Here is a 15381-nt window from a genome sequence, read left to right as displayed (position 1 = left end):
TGATGATGAGAAATTGAAAAATATCAGCATTAGACTTTTTATTGCCCTTTCCAGAGGGTTCCTGAGATATTTGGCAACAGCTTTGTTCTTAAAGCCATAAATTATGCCCCGGGGGATGAAGTTTCCAATATGACCCTCTCTGAACTTGGCTGCAACGGTGAGGATAGTCTCGTTCTGCCTGAGAGGCACAGAACACCATTAATCTGGGGCAGACTTCTTTGTGCCGTCCTTTGCAGACCAGGTGGGCACTGAGCATTCTTTCTCAGTCTAAGGTGATTTGTGAAAGCTAAATGGCTTCAAGAAATTTAGTTCTTAATTTCTCTTACTCAATGTTATTAACCAAAGGCAAAAGAAAAAACAAGAAAAAATTTTTTTAAGCATCAACATAAAAAGTATTACTGTATCAGCATCTCCCAATGAGACAGCAATTTTCTTTTAAAACATTTTTAATCATACAGGCAATTCCTAAGTAGACAGTGATATGGCAAGTAGAGTCTCAGGGTGATAGCTGTGCAATGCTCCTTGCAGGGCATGAGAATGTCATTTTATCACTTCAGTGGAACTGATCTTATCTGTAAAGTGTGTTCAGTTGAATAAATATTTAATTTCCATTCTTTCTCTGATTTCTAAGTTGTGAACCTCTCCTGTGCCTATCTGCTCATGTAAATAGAGTTATGCTTTGGTTTATAGACCAGACAAATATGTGTTTAAATAAGTGTCTGTAAGTTAAAACAATTTCAAAATCACTTAGAAAACTAGATTTTTAAAAAGAAATCTGTAGAAAATACATTAGAACAAAATAGGAATTTGTTCTAGTAAGTTAATTATAACCCACATATTTATTCTTTTTTTTTTTTAGTTTAATTTTATATTTACCTATAATAAGGAATACTGCTAGGAATAAAACAAAATTAATTTCTCATCATTTACAATTAATTTCTTTATCCTGAAGAGATTGGGATTAGAAAAGTGTTCTAATGTCACCATAATATTTTCATTTCTTAAAAACTATACAGAGCGAAATATTAAAATTTGACAAGATTGGAGGGTAAGTGCATGGGTGATTTTTGTATTTTAAATATTTTTTCTGCTTGAAATATATCATAATAAAATAAGGGAAAAGTAAAAATATGTGTAGGTTATTCATGCTTTCCTCTTTTTTCCTTATTATTATAGAAAGTATTTATCTTTTCTGGAACATTTAGAAAAAACCTGGATCCCTATGCACAGTGGAGTGATCAAGAAATATGGAAAGTTGCAGATGAGGTAAGGATGGAGACTTTAATAATTTTGAACCCTAGAATGAAAAAGTTAGCTCATGTACATATGATTGTTATAGCTGAGATAATTTTGTACACCTACCTTTGTGTGTAAGTGTGTGTGTGTGCACAGTCTTAAAAAGGAGTACCCTAATACAACTGGAGCATGGAGCACTTTGAATTAGACCTCCCCTTAATCGTCAACAATTAAGGCTCTGTCTCTCAAGTCCCATAGACAATGTGACTTTGGGCTTCTTCCTGAACCAAGGTGCATCAAAGAGATAGAACTAGGAGAGACCCAGATGGCTACAATGCACTCAGTTTATCTTTGATATAAGGGATCATGCCTCCACACCTTCTTATCTACATTCCCTTTGGGTTCTGAAGCTTTCCCAGCACTACAAGGAGGTTTTGGTTTGATATGATGTACTACTCTCTAGGAAGCATGGGTTTAGCACAGAAGGCTGATGATCATTTTAGAACATCTGCAGATGTATGTAGTCTTCTCTGAGACCACCAGGAGTCACCTTCTATGAGCACCAAGTGAAATGGCAATGACCTAAATGAAGTCTATGCCACCCTTTGAGGTCATTAGGATACCATATTGGAAATATATGGACAAAAAGGGAATCAAAATTCCTAAATAACACCTTGTGTTTCCCCAAAGGTGTTCATTTACGCAATAATTGAGGGTATTAGATAGAGGAATTTTGGAGGGCAGGAGAGATAGAGGAAAGTTCTTGGTTCCCTGATCAGAACACATTAGCTGTAAACTGATAATTCTTTACATATAGACTTCATATTAAAAAAAAATTGTTCTATTTCATTAAACCTGGGGTTCAAACTCAAAGCTCTGGATGGTGGCAGACTAGAACTATGAAACCTAAGAATGCTGACACTCAGAGGTCTTAGAAAACAACTTTATTCCACTGTTTTCTGTGCCTTTGGTCTTGTGGTCCAATTCTGCTTATTCCAAATAGTTTTTCACTTTCTGCCTCCTTTCAGCATGGACCTTGCCAGGAGCTTTGAGATGCCTGTAAGTGTTAAACACTTACCCGTTGAGTGCCCAACCCTAACGTGCCCCCCATAAAATGCACTTAGATTAACCGTTTTCATTATCAAAGTTTCCTTATTACTCAACAAGCACAAGGGTTTTAAAGAAAACATTAACTAAATTGCAGGCGATACATTTTAAGATCTTTGGTATGACTTCAGAGAATAAACTATATGAAGCCCAATGGGGAGGGAGAGAAACTTGAAAATGAAGACATTAAACTTCATAAAATCTACAAGCATTGCCAAGTCACAATAAAATTTACAGGAAAGAAGGAAGAAAAAAAAATTCTGAAACCTTGGAAGATACAGTTGAGATTTTCAATACCAATATAATGCAAAAATTTTACCTATTTAGATCTTTATTTGAGGTATATCTCTTTACTGAGCCCCGTTTTAATAATTTGCTGTTCATGTTCAGAGATGATGTTTTCCTAACATTAATGCCATGTGCTTTGAATAGTAGTGATAAGTTTTTGTTGAAGAGGCCCCAGAATGGCATAAAACAAATAAACAGTCTAGAGAAGCAGAAAAGTTACTATGCTTAGGATTTAAGTCTATATGGTTAATCATATACTTTATTGTACAAATTGGAACATTTTTGAATGTGTCAAACTCTAAACTGGATGATGGTACAAAGGGTATAAACCAGAACTGTCCTGGGCAAACTGGGGTGCATGTCATCTTATCTAGTCCTGTCTGTGACCTTGGTGTGAATCACATCTCTAGAGTGAGATGAAACAGTGAGATGAAACAGAGCGATGGCAGATAGCCAAACACCTAAATCTTATCCCAACAGCACCTCCTGCAGAATTCCCCTTCCCTCATGTGGAAATAAAGAGCACACAGTGACAATGCTAGGCCAAGAAATCCATTCCTATCTTGGACTTTAACCAAGCTCCAGTGCAGAATCTGATCCTTGCTGATACAGACTAGATTTTGTGAAACCATGAAACCTCCTGCTTAGTTCCCAGCTCTAAGGTATCGAACCAAAACTGGCCAAGAGAGCCCCTTGTACCTCTGCACCTAGGCCCACACGTTCATCTTGGCCCTCTGCACCTAATCACTCTGTAGATGAATTAAAGCAGAGCTAAGGGAGGGAAAGAGAGTTTCTGTCTAAGACCTAAAACTGAGGTGGTCTAATTTTCCTATCCCATAAACTTCTCAGGCCTGGACAACTTTCCCCACCAAAAGCAGTGTCAAACTGACTTTACCAGTTGCCTAGACCAAAGAAAATCTCACCAAAGACTGAATCCCAAGGTAAAAACAAACAAGCTAACAAACAAACAAAAAAACAGATCCCTAGCACTGTGGCCCAATAAATTGGAAGGGTTGTTATAAATTTTAGGACTTGTATGTATAATCAGCCTAGCCGAGTGCCTGGCAAATAACAGATAGCTAAGTAAATGTTAGCTAGTAAAATGTTTCCTTCTGGTCTTTACCTGGTCATCCCTTAAATGTTGTTGCTCCACGGAATCCTTATCTTTGTCTCACTTTACTTATTCTTCCCGGGAAAACTCATGCATCCTCTTGACTCTAATCTCTTTTTGTTGATGACCCAAATCTGCCTGTTCCCGGAGCTCCCTATCTGTTCCTCTGCCTGTTAGACCTCTTGGCACAGACAAGCACCTTATATCTATGAGTGAGTTTCTTATCTGCCCCACCCCACACTGGTCCTAGGTGCCAAATCTCAGTGAACGTCATCGCCACCCTCCAGTTGCCCAACGCTGAGGCCTAGGACCCATCCATCGGCCCCCATACATCAAGCCCTACCATTTATTTCCTACAGATATCTAGAATGCATTCACTTTTCTCCAACTTCACCTGACCCCACTACTATCTCCCACATGGATTTCTGAAATAGGCGGCTCCTAGCTGGTTTGCTTTTCATTGGTTCCCTACAGTCAACTCTGCCCCTTGACTTTTTTTTAAACCACAGATCTGATCACTTGTTTCTCACCTTCTTATGGCTCCTTACTGCCCTGGAGACAAAGTCTGCATTCCTTAAGGTGGCTTACAAACACCTTCATGATTTCTCTTTGACTCCCTCCCTAAACTCACTTTCCCACCTCTCCCACTTCCCATGATTCTGCATACTGAATTTCTTTTGATTTCTGTAAAGCACCATGTGCTCTCTGCTCTCCAGAAGCTTTTCAGATGCTGTTCTTTGTAGCTGGAAAACTTTCCCCAGCCCTTCAGTACCTGCTCCTACTCAGGTCTCTCCTGAGATGGCGCTTCTGCCAGGAAAATTTCCCTGCGGCTCTGGATCTGAGGGAAGAGCCATTACAAAGGGTACACTATAAATCTACCTCTTTCACAAGATTTCTCACACCGCATAGAGATTTATCTCTTTACCTGTCCATGCCCCCTACTGGAGGAGGGCAGGGATCATGTTCTATTAACGATTGTGAATTTCCAATGCCTAGAATAGTGTTGGGCATATGGATGGTGTTCAGTAAAGACTGATTGATTGAAGAATGAATGAATGAATGGTGCTTTCATGGACAAAGTGTTTTCATGTGTACTATATCATCAAAACAACCTTGTGATTGATACACAATAAGTATTACTATCCCCATTTAGCGTGGCGATACTGAGCCTCAAGAAGTCTGAGTGACTTGGCTAAGGTGCTGCTGGGTGCAGGAACAGAGCAGGTTGCCCGACTCCTAGTTCACAGGCTGTTTCAACAAAGTGGGCTATCTCAGTGTTATCCATAATCTGAGCACCACGTCTGTTGATTTTAGAATGAAGGCTTTTTTGGTAATTGTTAGCTTTTCAGATTACTTATAAACTAGTGTCCTTCCTCATACACACATCAATTGATGGTCAGGTAAGGTGCTCTAGAGAGCAAGCTAAATCGCAGAAATGGTGGCCTTTTCAGTTGAAAATGTGCCCTGGAAAACCTGCAGAGTAGCAAAAAAAGTGTCTAAAAGAGTTGATAATGTCTATTTTTATCACTGCTCACAAACAGACTGTTCACTCCACTACAATTCACTTTTCTGATTTTTTCATGCTTCCTCGTCACAAGAGCAAATTCTTGTTCCATAAAAGCATTACCAAAATGTAGCAATAGCAAGTCATCATTGTGAAGAAAATACCAGACACTTTACAGACTGCCATGCTTTATTTTTTTAACTTTTATATGCTGCAAAATAAAATTGCTTCTTGATAAATAGCAATTTGGGAGTTACAATCAATATATCAGCTCAACAGAAGAAAGCTAGCAAATTCTTTTGTCCTAAGAAGAGTTGTTTATATCCACAAACAACTGATGCTTTTATTTTTATTAAATGCTGTGTTGGAATGAGAACAATTAGCAAAGTTTTGATTCCAGTATTTTTTAAATGCTTTTTATTTTGAAATATTTCAACTTACAGGACAGTTGCAAAATAATACGAACTGCATACAGAGAACTCCAACATACATCCCCCTACTCAGATACCTAGATCCAACAACTTTTAATGTAAATAATACATTTATCATATCATTCTATCTATCCATCCATCTCTCTGTCTGTCCATCTGTCTGCCTGCCTATCTATTTTCTAAACATTTGAGAGTAGATTGTACATATCATGCTCCTTAAACACTTAATAATTCCATGTACATTTCCTAAGAACAATTCACTTATGTAACCGCCTTAGGTACAGTTATTAAGTTCAAGACACTTAGCATTAATATAAAGCTTACAGTCTACACTCCAGTTTTTTCATATGTCCCAATAATATCCTTTTGCACGCTTTCTGCTCTGTTGTTAGATTCAGTCCAGCATGTATAGTATTTAGTCATTATTGTCTCTAGTCTCTCTTCTTCTTTTATAAATATGGAAACCTACATGCAATGTGAATTATCCCAACTAAAATACTCCCAAGCATGCAGTTTAGTGGGGTTAATCACACTTACAATGTTGTTCTACACTTACCACCATCTATTAACAGAACTTTCTCATCACTCCAAAAAGAAACCCTATACCCATTATTCATTAACTCCCCTTTCTCCCTTCCCACTCCCTACCCTGCCCCTGGTAACCTGTACTCTACTTTCTGTCTCTCTGAATTTGCATAGTCTAGTGATTTCATATAAGTGGTAAACTCCAGTAAATTTTTAATTCCAGTAATTTTAATTTCAGTATTTTTTAATTCACCTTTGTTTGGACAGGACTGATCTAAAATTTGTTTTTATTTTTAATCTATTGTAAAATGGTTTGTGATGGTAGTATACATAAGATTGCAGGGAGACTACACACACACACACACACACACACACACACACACACACACACACACATTGCTGCTAAAGATCTGTGATTAGATGAACTCTATAGCAATTTCCATTTCAGGTTTTTTTTCCCCCATAGCCCTATTACAGCATTCAACTCTTTGAACAGTTATTTCCCACTTACTATTTTTCTCTCTATATGTACTTCAGGCTCCTTCAAGACAGGGCTGGTGTTATTCATTGTTGAAACCCCAGGTCTGCCATAGTTTCTAGAATTTGATAAACCCTCAGTAAGTGTCAATGACAGGAATGTATGACTAAGCAGTTATTTACATCCAAATAATTGGTAGACTAATTTAAACCTTTCTTATAAGCACATATAGTTGGTATTAACTTTGCATCCTTTCAATAATAATTGCTAGTCAGTCTTGTTTCTCATTTTTTCTCCAAAGCCTATCACAATATCTGGCAAAAAATAGGTATTTGATAAATTTGTTAAATATATACTGACTTCAAAATTTAAAGTTTTTCTAATTTATATTGCATCTTTCTCTAGAGAATATGTACACTATACCTTATGGTGGGTAGAACAGTGGGCTAGAAATGTTGCAAAATACCCTCTAGATTGGTCTCTTTCACTGTCATTCATATTTAAAATTTTGTTCTTTAAATATTGACCATAATATATATGTAAGTATTTAATTATTTACATGTATTAAAGAGTTTCATCTAGGGAAAACACACACACTTTGCTCATCTCTTTATCATACAGAAGTGCAGTCTACAATACAGTGATGGAGCTTTCTTAGTATGGCCTTAGGAAACTAGTATCTGATTGGTATGAATCTAGAGGGAGAATGCACCTCACAGCAAAATCTCAACCTGTAACTCTGGATACAATGGAACATAATAGCATTGTAATATTTCCTGCTAACTTCCTTCCAAAGACAACCTGTGAAGGGAAAATCCTACAAACCCCATTGTCGTATCAGCAATGTCTTGTTGACTGGGCCTGTGTCCTTGGGATTTCCCAGGCTCCAAAGATACAATAATTGCCATTCATTAAGTGCTGGCCATGTGCCACACTCTGTGGGAAACTCTTTACATAAATTATCTTGAGAATAGATTGTACATATCATGCTCCTTAAACGCTTAGTAATTCCATGTGCATTTCCTAAGAACAATTCACTTATAACCTTATGAGTCAATACTATTATGTTTCCCATTGTTTATATGTGAGATAAATGAAATTTAAAGGAGCACACCTGATGTCATCAGCAAATGAGTATAGTACAGACTCAAAGCTATTTTGTTTGACTGCAGAGCTCCAGTCTTTAACCATTACTTTTCTTGATGGGTAATTTGACAAAAAAAGAAAAAAAAATCTCCAATTACTGATGATTGATCTGAAATAAAGCATTGATGTCTTTATCAAGGTTAAGGAACTTCCAATTTTATAATTTAATTTTTCTTGAAAATGAGGGAAAAAAAGGCATGTAAACAGGTGAAGTGACTTGTCTCAGGTCACACTCTACACTGGCAGAGTTACAGAACTCATTCATTTATTATTTTCATTCATTCTTAAGTTTTGATTCATCATTCATCAACATGCTGTCTGCTTGGTTGGCCAGTGTTTTAGGACCTCGGTACATATTTGTTGAATGAATGCATGAATCTGTTGAGGTTGAAATGCTTCCAGCCTTGGAACTGGTGATTACAGAGCTGAAGAATGTATGTCCTTGCTCTCAGGAAACTCACAGTCTGAGAGGGGAAACTCACATAAGTATTGCCATGCCTTGGGGCCTGTTGACCACCCTAAAGTATGATCAGGGATATTTGGAAGGGCACTCCAGGCTGAGCAGTGGTACAGATCTCAGAACATCAAGGCATATGGGGAGCTACATGATACTTGGTGTTGCTGGAAGGAAGAGTTAAAGGGATTCAGTTCTGGATTCCTTTTTTTCCCATGTGAAGGTGCTGGGATTTGAATATGTCGGGAAGAGAACTACCATGGAATGCTAAACAGGGAAATGAGACGGTCATACCTGCATTTTAGAAACATCCCTTTGGGTGTTTGTGGCGAATTGGCAGGAAGACCCGTTGAGATTTTGCAGTACAATGCTCAAGAGGTGACAGTGGCTTAGACTAGGGTTGCTAGAAGAGTGTTGGCAAGGAGAAGGATTTTAAAAGTATTTGGAAGACGTCCAGGACTGCATCTAAAAATTTGAAAATCATTAGCTTATAGATGATAGTCAATACCCTAAAAATGAGTGAGATCTCAGGTGGAGAGCTGCAGAGTTGGGGGTGAGAAAGACAAGGGACAGATAGAGGGAGCATTGCCCACACATGATAATAGGAAGAAGTGGTCATAGAGTGTATGGTTTCTGCTAAGCCAAGGAAAAGAGTTTCTAAGAAGGAAAAAATGATCTGCAATGTGAGGCAGTGGAGACCACAGATACACACTAATTTTTTGAGATTTTTAGGTGACAAAATGGGTATATATTGAATGGCAGCTAAAAGAGTTTAGTTTTTGTTTTAAAAAGGGAGAGACTTGTAGGTTCACAGGCTAAAACCAATAAAAAGCAAGAAGTTGAAGACAGAAGGGAAGAATTCATATTCTCTAACTCCCTGCCCAACATCTTCACATTCTCAGCTACTTGGATCTGAAAGCAGTTTTATATTTGAGTCTTTGTTGATACATCAGAGTAGTCCTTCTTGTCTAATTAATATGTTTACATTCCTTACATTCTCAGCACCTCTTTTCAAAATTTAATGAATTCTCCTAAAGTGAGAATTCTTTAATAAGAGACTAGTCAAGGAAAGGAGTATCACCTACAATACACATGCTAGGCATACAAGTAATATTTGCTGAATGAACGCAGTGATGCAAGTCATATCTGAATTCATTGTTGAACTCATGAGATTCTTTCTTAAGGTCATTATCTCATTCTGCCTATTTTACAATATATTACATTAATAATCCTGCCTCCCCCCTACTACATCCAAGACTTCTCAAGGCAGGAGATGATTACCTATATTTCATTCAGCAGTACTTGTTAAGAATAAACATTTAATACACATTTAATGAGTGATAAAAGTCAAGACTGCAATTTGTTGTCTTACTTGGAAAGACTAGATTTCTTTATTTCATTTGCATTTTCAACCTATTTTTTCCTATCTGGCTTAAAAAAATAAGCTATTGATCCTAGCACAACTCTTGCAATCCACCCCCAATGTCTAAGCATCTTTAAAGCTCCTAGTAATTTGCCACTATTTCAGTTTTTTTTTTTACTTCACAATTTCCTTAATTTTCTTGCAATTTTTTTAATGAATTTTAGAGGTGGGTGCCATTTGTAGTTTTAAAAATCTCCCCAGTTGATTCTTTTATGCTACCTTCCATCATCCATTATGACACAGTAGAAGACAGAAGGTAGCATAAAAGAATCTGTCATGATATGAAGAGTAACTCCATTCTATACATAGTATCTATTAAAGCATGTATTCAGTTGTATTTAATTATTTGCATATGTCTTCATAAACCCTGAGCCTTGCAGGGGCCATGTATCATTTAACACTTCCTCAATCCCTATCAGGGTGCTTGGCACATAATAGGCCTTCCTTGAAAGTTTCCTGAATGAAGTACAAAACTAAAATTAGCCCTACAATGATCCTTGAGAGCTGCCAAGATTATAAATAGATTTTTGCTCAATTAAACCCAAATAGTGGAAGGGGAAGGGGGGCTGATATGAAATGTAAACTTTTAAAACCCTTCTGTTTATTTTAGATTTTCAACTTAAGTGTTTTTAACCCCGTGGAATTTGAACTACCCTCTCTAAGCCTGATATTTTCTCTCTCTTCTGTAGGTTGGACTCAGATCCGTAATAGAGCAGTTTCCTGGGATGCTTGACTTTGTCCTTGTGGATGGGGGTTGTGTCCTAAGCCATGGGCACAAGCAGTTGATGTGCTTGGCCAGATCTGTTCTCAGTAAGGCGAAGATCTTGCTGCTTGATGAACCCAGTGCTCATTTGGATCCAATGTAAGTTTCAGAATTCCTGCTATTTAATAATACAGCGGGGGCTGAATTATTGAGGCCTCTTTCATGTTGACACAAATCCCCATTAGGCTGTCATGTTTACAAGTGGAGGACCCCCCCTTGAGATATGAAACACTTGCACAGTGGAAAAGTCACTCCTTGACATGAGCGTAAGTGCTTATTTTCTAGAATAAGAGTCATGTGTTCTATTCTGAGTGTAGTTTTGGAATTTTCATACAAACTCTTCCCCCTTGTCAACACATGATGAAATACTTAGTTACATAGGCATAATCAGATCCATATGGTTTTCCTTTATATTCTATTTATATCATATAAAATAATTATAATACAAAATAGAGAACTACTGGAGCTTCCACGTAATGAAAAATGTACTCATTTGCAAAAAAATTCTCAAAATATTTGTCCTACTTATTTGTTTATGGAAACTTAGAATCTACCTCATGCTTGGAAAGCTGATTGTGGCTAACTCTGTATTCTCATTATGTTAAAAGTATTTAAAGAAAGATTAGCAATTTAAAGAATTAAATCAATAGAAGAATAGGCAAGCTTTGAAGGATAAAGACAGATTATTGATAATCTGTGATGCTATACATGGCATTTTCTTTCTTTTCCAGAACATACCAAATCATTAGAAGAACCCTAAAACAAGCATTCACTGATTGCACAGTAATCCTCTGTGAACACAGGATTGAAGCAATGTTGGAATGTCAACGATTTTTGGTGAATATTTACTATTTACTTAAGATTTGATTTCTCCTTTAATTTTTGATAACAGATTGCTGCAATGTACACATTCTTCCTTGAATCTTGTCATACAGCCATCCTGTTTTACTCAAAATAGCTGCCCAAGTTTCTCACTTTAACCTGAGCAATGAGATTAGGTTGGACTTCAATAAATCTAAAATGGCAGCAATTACAAGTTATATCAATAAATTGGCTATATTATGCTTTTTGAGCCCTTTATCTGGGGACCAAGTCATAAGAAAGACTACTATTTCTTAAAACTCCCTCCTGATGCTATCAATAATCTCCCCTGAAGTGGGTCCAGGACAGACCCAGATTGTCCTGCAATCTGATTCATGGCTTTAATGCAGTGGTTGAAAGGCTCATTTCATTTTTCTGTTAATTATTTGGCACTCAGGTTAGTACCTCACCCAGCCACCTTCTCATTGTGATTTCAAAACTGTTAGGTTCCTTCAAGTGATATTTACAGATTCTATTGGATTTAGTTACAAGCAAGTTCTGAAGATGATGCAGCATGTCATTTCTGTTAAGATTTTTGAGTTGAGCCTCCTGGAGATAACTAGTTTCCTTACTGAAGGATTGTTACAATTATGATGATTACTAAGCTTCAGGTGCCAGATTAGAGGGTAGATTTGCAACCTGTTGACCTGCTACAGCCACGTTCAGGAAGTTAAATAAAGCCCTTCCATCCTCTGGCTGTGGGTGTGCTCAACTTTATCCTGCAAAGGTTGCTTATTAAATCCAGGCAATCCTGACCAACTGGGAATTTTTAAGCTTCAGATCCACTGTTGAAGAAGAAGTTCATATCTTTGTTATGCTGTAGACTTACCCTGATTTTTAAGGTACTATGTAAGGGGCCTAACATGAATTATCCTTATTTTCAAAGCATTCTGAGTTCCCCTAAAGTTTTCTGAAGAAGGGCATTGCCCAGTACCATAATAATTAAAAAAAAAAAAATTCTTCCAGCTGCTAAATAGAAAAATCATCAGAATTGCCCAAATGGTAGGACCTCCTTAAAGCATGAAGACTCAGCAGTTATACCTGACAGCTCAAAATGCAAGCCTTGGGAGCCTGGGTTTTCTTTTTGGCTTTATCTTCCTTTGAGCCTTTGCCAGTTTCTGTCCCTGCTCTGGTCTGCCCTGCCTTCTGTCCAAGATCTCACTGATGGCCACTTTCTTACCTAGGTCATAGAGGAGAACCAAGTGCGACAGTACGATTCAATCCAGAAGCTGCTGAGGGAGAAGAGCCTTTTCCGGCAGGCGATCAGCCCCTCAGACCGCATGAAGCTCTTCCCCCACCGGAATTCCAGCAAGCACAAGTCTCGATCCAAAATCGCAGCCCTGAAGGAGGAGACAGAAGAAGAAGTACAAGAAACAAGACTTTAGAGAGCAGGACCAGTATTTGCCATAGAGACGCACTTATGGAGTTGGAGGAGGTAACAGTTGCCTCTACCTCAGAAAACAAGGAAGAATAATAATGTTTTTAAAAAAGGAAAACAATTTAGTAAGACAAATTAATGACGCTGATATGGGTCTGGGTAAAGGGCTTCCTGGCAATGGCTAAATTGTGTGAAAGGGTACTTCAAATCCTTGAAGATTTATCACTTCTGTTTTGTAAGCCAGATTTTCCTGAAGACTTTTCCTTTGGTGGTAGTTGGAAAGGTGACTATAAATGTCAGCCAGCTTGATTGTCTAGTGAAATTTATTAATTTGTATTATTGGAGAAGAGCTGAAATCATATTATTTAGAGATAGGATTAAGTAATGATAACTGGAAAATAAATAAACCACTAACTAAACCAGTAATGTGGTTTACTTAAATTTCTATCCACTCTTTCACCCCTCCCTCCAAGATTTTAGAAACTCAACTCTATTGTCTGTTAAGCACTCTGAGTATCCCATTTCCAAACAAGTGTCAGAATATCGTGAGAGTCACAAGACAGCCTATCAAAATATGCTCCATTTTATATTTATGGACAGTGAGAAAAGAGAACTTCCTGACCCTGGAAATTCAGGGTTAGTACCATCCAGCTCTACTAAAAATCCAAATAATTCAGATAATCAGAACACATCCCTTACCAGGAAAGGAGCTGCTGTGGCCACAGGCAGGGAACAGAGGATGCGGAAGTTGTGCCTTTCCCCAGCCTCTCGAAAGTAACAAGCTCCTAAGGGTTCTGAACAGAAGAATGACTAGAAAAGTGCTTTAGTTCAGATTTGCGCCAGAAAACCCGCTTACAGCATAAGCTCCGGGTAGAGAGTGCCTAGGTGGATAGGCCATGGAGCACTGCAGACAGACACACATGAAATCTGAAGGCTAGATATATATGGTGATATGTATTTTCAGGCCACCTATATATACTTTATATCAGAATGGGGGACATACTGAAGAAGAGTCAATAATGAATTAGTTTTATATGCTTCTGTTTTATAATTTTGTGATGAAAATGAAATTTTCTCTAGGAAATATTTATTTTAATAATGTTTCAAACTCATATATAACAATGCTGTATTTTAAGATGATTATGTATGAATTATATTTGTATAAAAGAATTTTTATATTTGAATTGCTGACTTTTTATGGTACTAGCTATTTTTATGATATTATCTTATGTTACAACTGGTGGAGAGGGGGCAGAACCCTAGGGCAATATTGGCCAGGGACCAAGAATCACCTTTATGGTGGGATGAGAAGCATCAGAATGATGCAGATGTGTAATTTGCAACTGTGTAATTTTTGGCCAGCATAATACAGTTCCGAAAAAAAGATGCTACTGCAGAATCTGACTACTTTAATCAAGGACATACCACTTTCCCAACTTCAAACTAACCCTTAAAAAAATTGCATTCTATTTATTACTGTATAAGAATATCAATAAATCCACATACTTGTGTGAAAATTAGTTGTTTTTCAGGTGTGGTCATTAATCATGTCTCTCTGGTCTCTTATTCCAATCTCTGAGGTTTTATGAAACAACAAAACATGAATCTTTCTTTTAGATATAGACTCTTTGAGAACCACCCATGAATCGACAACTTTAGGGTTATTGTTTTTTGTAAATGGAGGCTTATGGAACACATAGTTATGTACTCTCTAAGTGTGCATTTATTTGAAAGTTTGCTCAAATAGCAGCAGCTTTGATAGCTCTTGATAAGTGAACAAATATCATCAAGGAAAATACTCTTTCTACACTAACACCTGGGTGGCTTTTCTGTTTCCCATCCCTGTTTTTGACTGACAGGGTTTCATTGGTCCCCTTTCTTCCTTGCTTCTTCATAAAAGGCACAGGTCCTGGCACGCTGCGGAAGGACGGCAGATCCCAAATGAACATCTGGCTCTCCGATTCTGTGTTCTCTTGTTTGAAGAGGTTTGTTTTCACCTGTGACCTCAAGAGGGCAGCCTCAGAGCCTCAGAGCATGCTCTATCCCAGTACATTTTGAGTCAAAAAAAAAAAAAAAGAACTTCACAAAGAGGGGAGGAGTCAAATATAAACTAAATGAGACAACAGAATCTCTAATTCTTAAAGTCCACTTTAAGAAGAAAAACAAAAGCAAGAAGTAATCAAAGCTCCGGTGATCATCCCAAATACTTGGCTTTTCTTCGTACCAGAGTTTCTTCCCTCCTTTCCCCATTTTTAAAAATTAAGCTATTTTTGCCACAAAATTCCTATTTTATCTATTTGTTTTCTATATGCAAGTCTTGAGTTTTGGGTTTAACTTGTCTTAGTCAATGCCCACCCCATCTGGGACACACTTTCTTCATTTATTTCTCAGTCCTTTCATTTTATTCTTCCTCATTAAGAGAAAAAAAAAAAACCAAAAGCCTGAAACAGGTACATTTCCTTCCAGTAACTGGGACCTTTCAGAGTTGGGAAATTGCTACCTATTAGAGTAAAAGGCTAATAAAATCCCCAAAGTAAATATTTTAGTAGTTTGCTAAAGAACCTCAACTACTATGCTAGAAGGCAATTTAGAATGAAATTGAAAGAGCTGAATATAAAAACCTGTTTGACCTGTTAAAACAGGTGTGAACAATCACAATTCTCTATTAAAAGATAC

General features: G+C 37.4%; 1 protein-coding gene across 1 annotated transcript in view; it reads left to right on the top strand.

Moving 5' to 3' along the window:
• Positions 1-14171, top strand: part of CFTR (CF transmembrane conductance regulator) — a 193250-nt gene extending 179079 nt beyond the window's left edge. The window contains exons 24-27 of the mRNA XM_037836310.1: positions 1177-1266; positions 10393-10565; positions 11198-11303; positions 12512-14171. Coding sequence (XP_037692238.1) covers positions 1177-1266; positions 10393-10565; positions 11198-11303; positions 12512-12712 — 570 coding nt within the window. The 3' untranslated portion in view covers positions 12713-14171. The remainder of the gene's footprint in view (positions 1-1176; positions 1267-10392; positions 10566-11197; positions 11304-12511) is intronic.
• The last annotated feature ends 1210 nt before the right edge of the window (positions 14172-15381 follow it).

The sequence above is a fragment of the Choloepus didactylus genome, chromosome 5 (assembly GCF_015220235.1).
Source record: "Choloepus didactylus isolate mChoDid1 chromosome 5, mChoDid1.pri, whole genome shotgun sequence".
In the NCBI taxonomy this organism is placed as follows: domain Eukaryota; kingdom Metazoa; phylum Chordata; class Mammalia; order Pilosa; family Megalonychidae; genus Choloepus; species Choloepus didactylus.
This window is presented reverse-complemented; position numbering and strand designations above follow the sequence as displayed.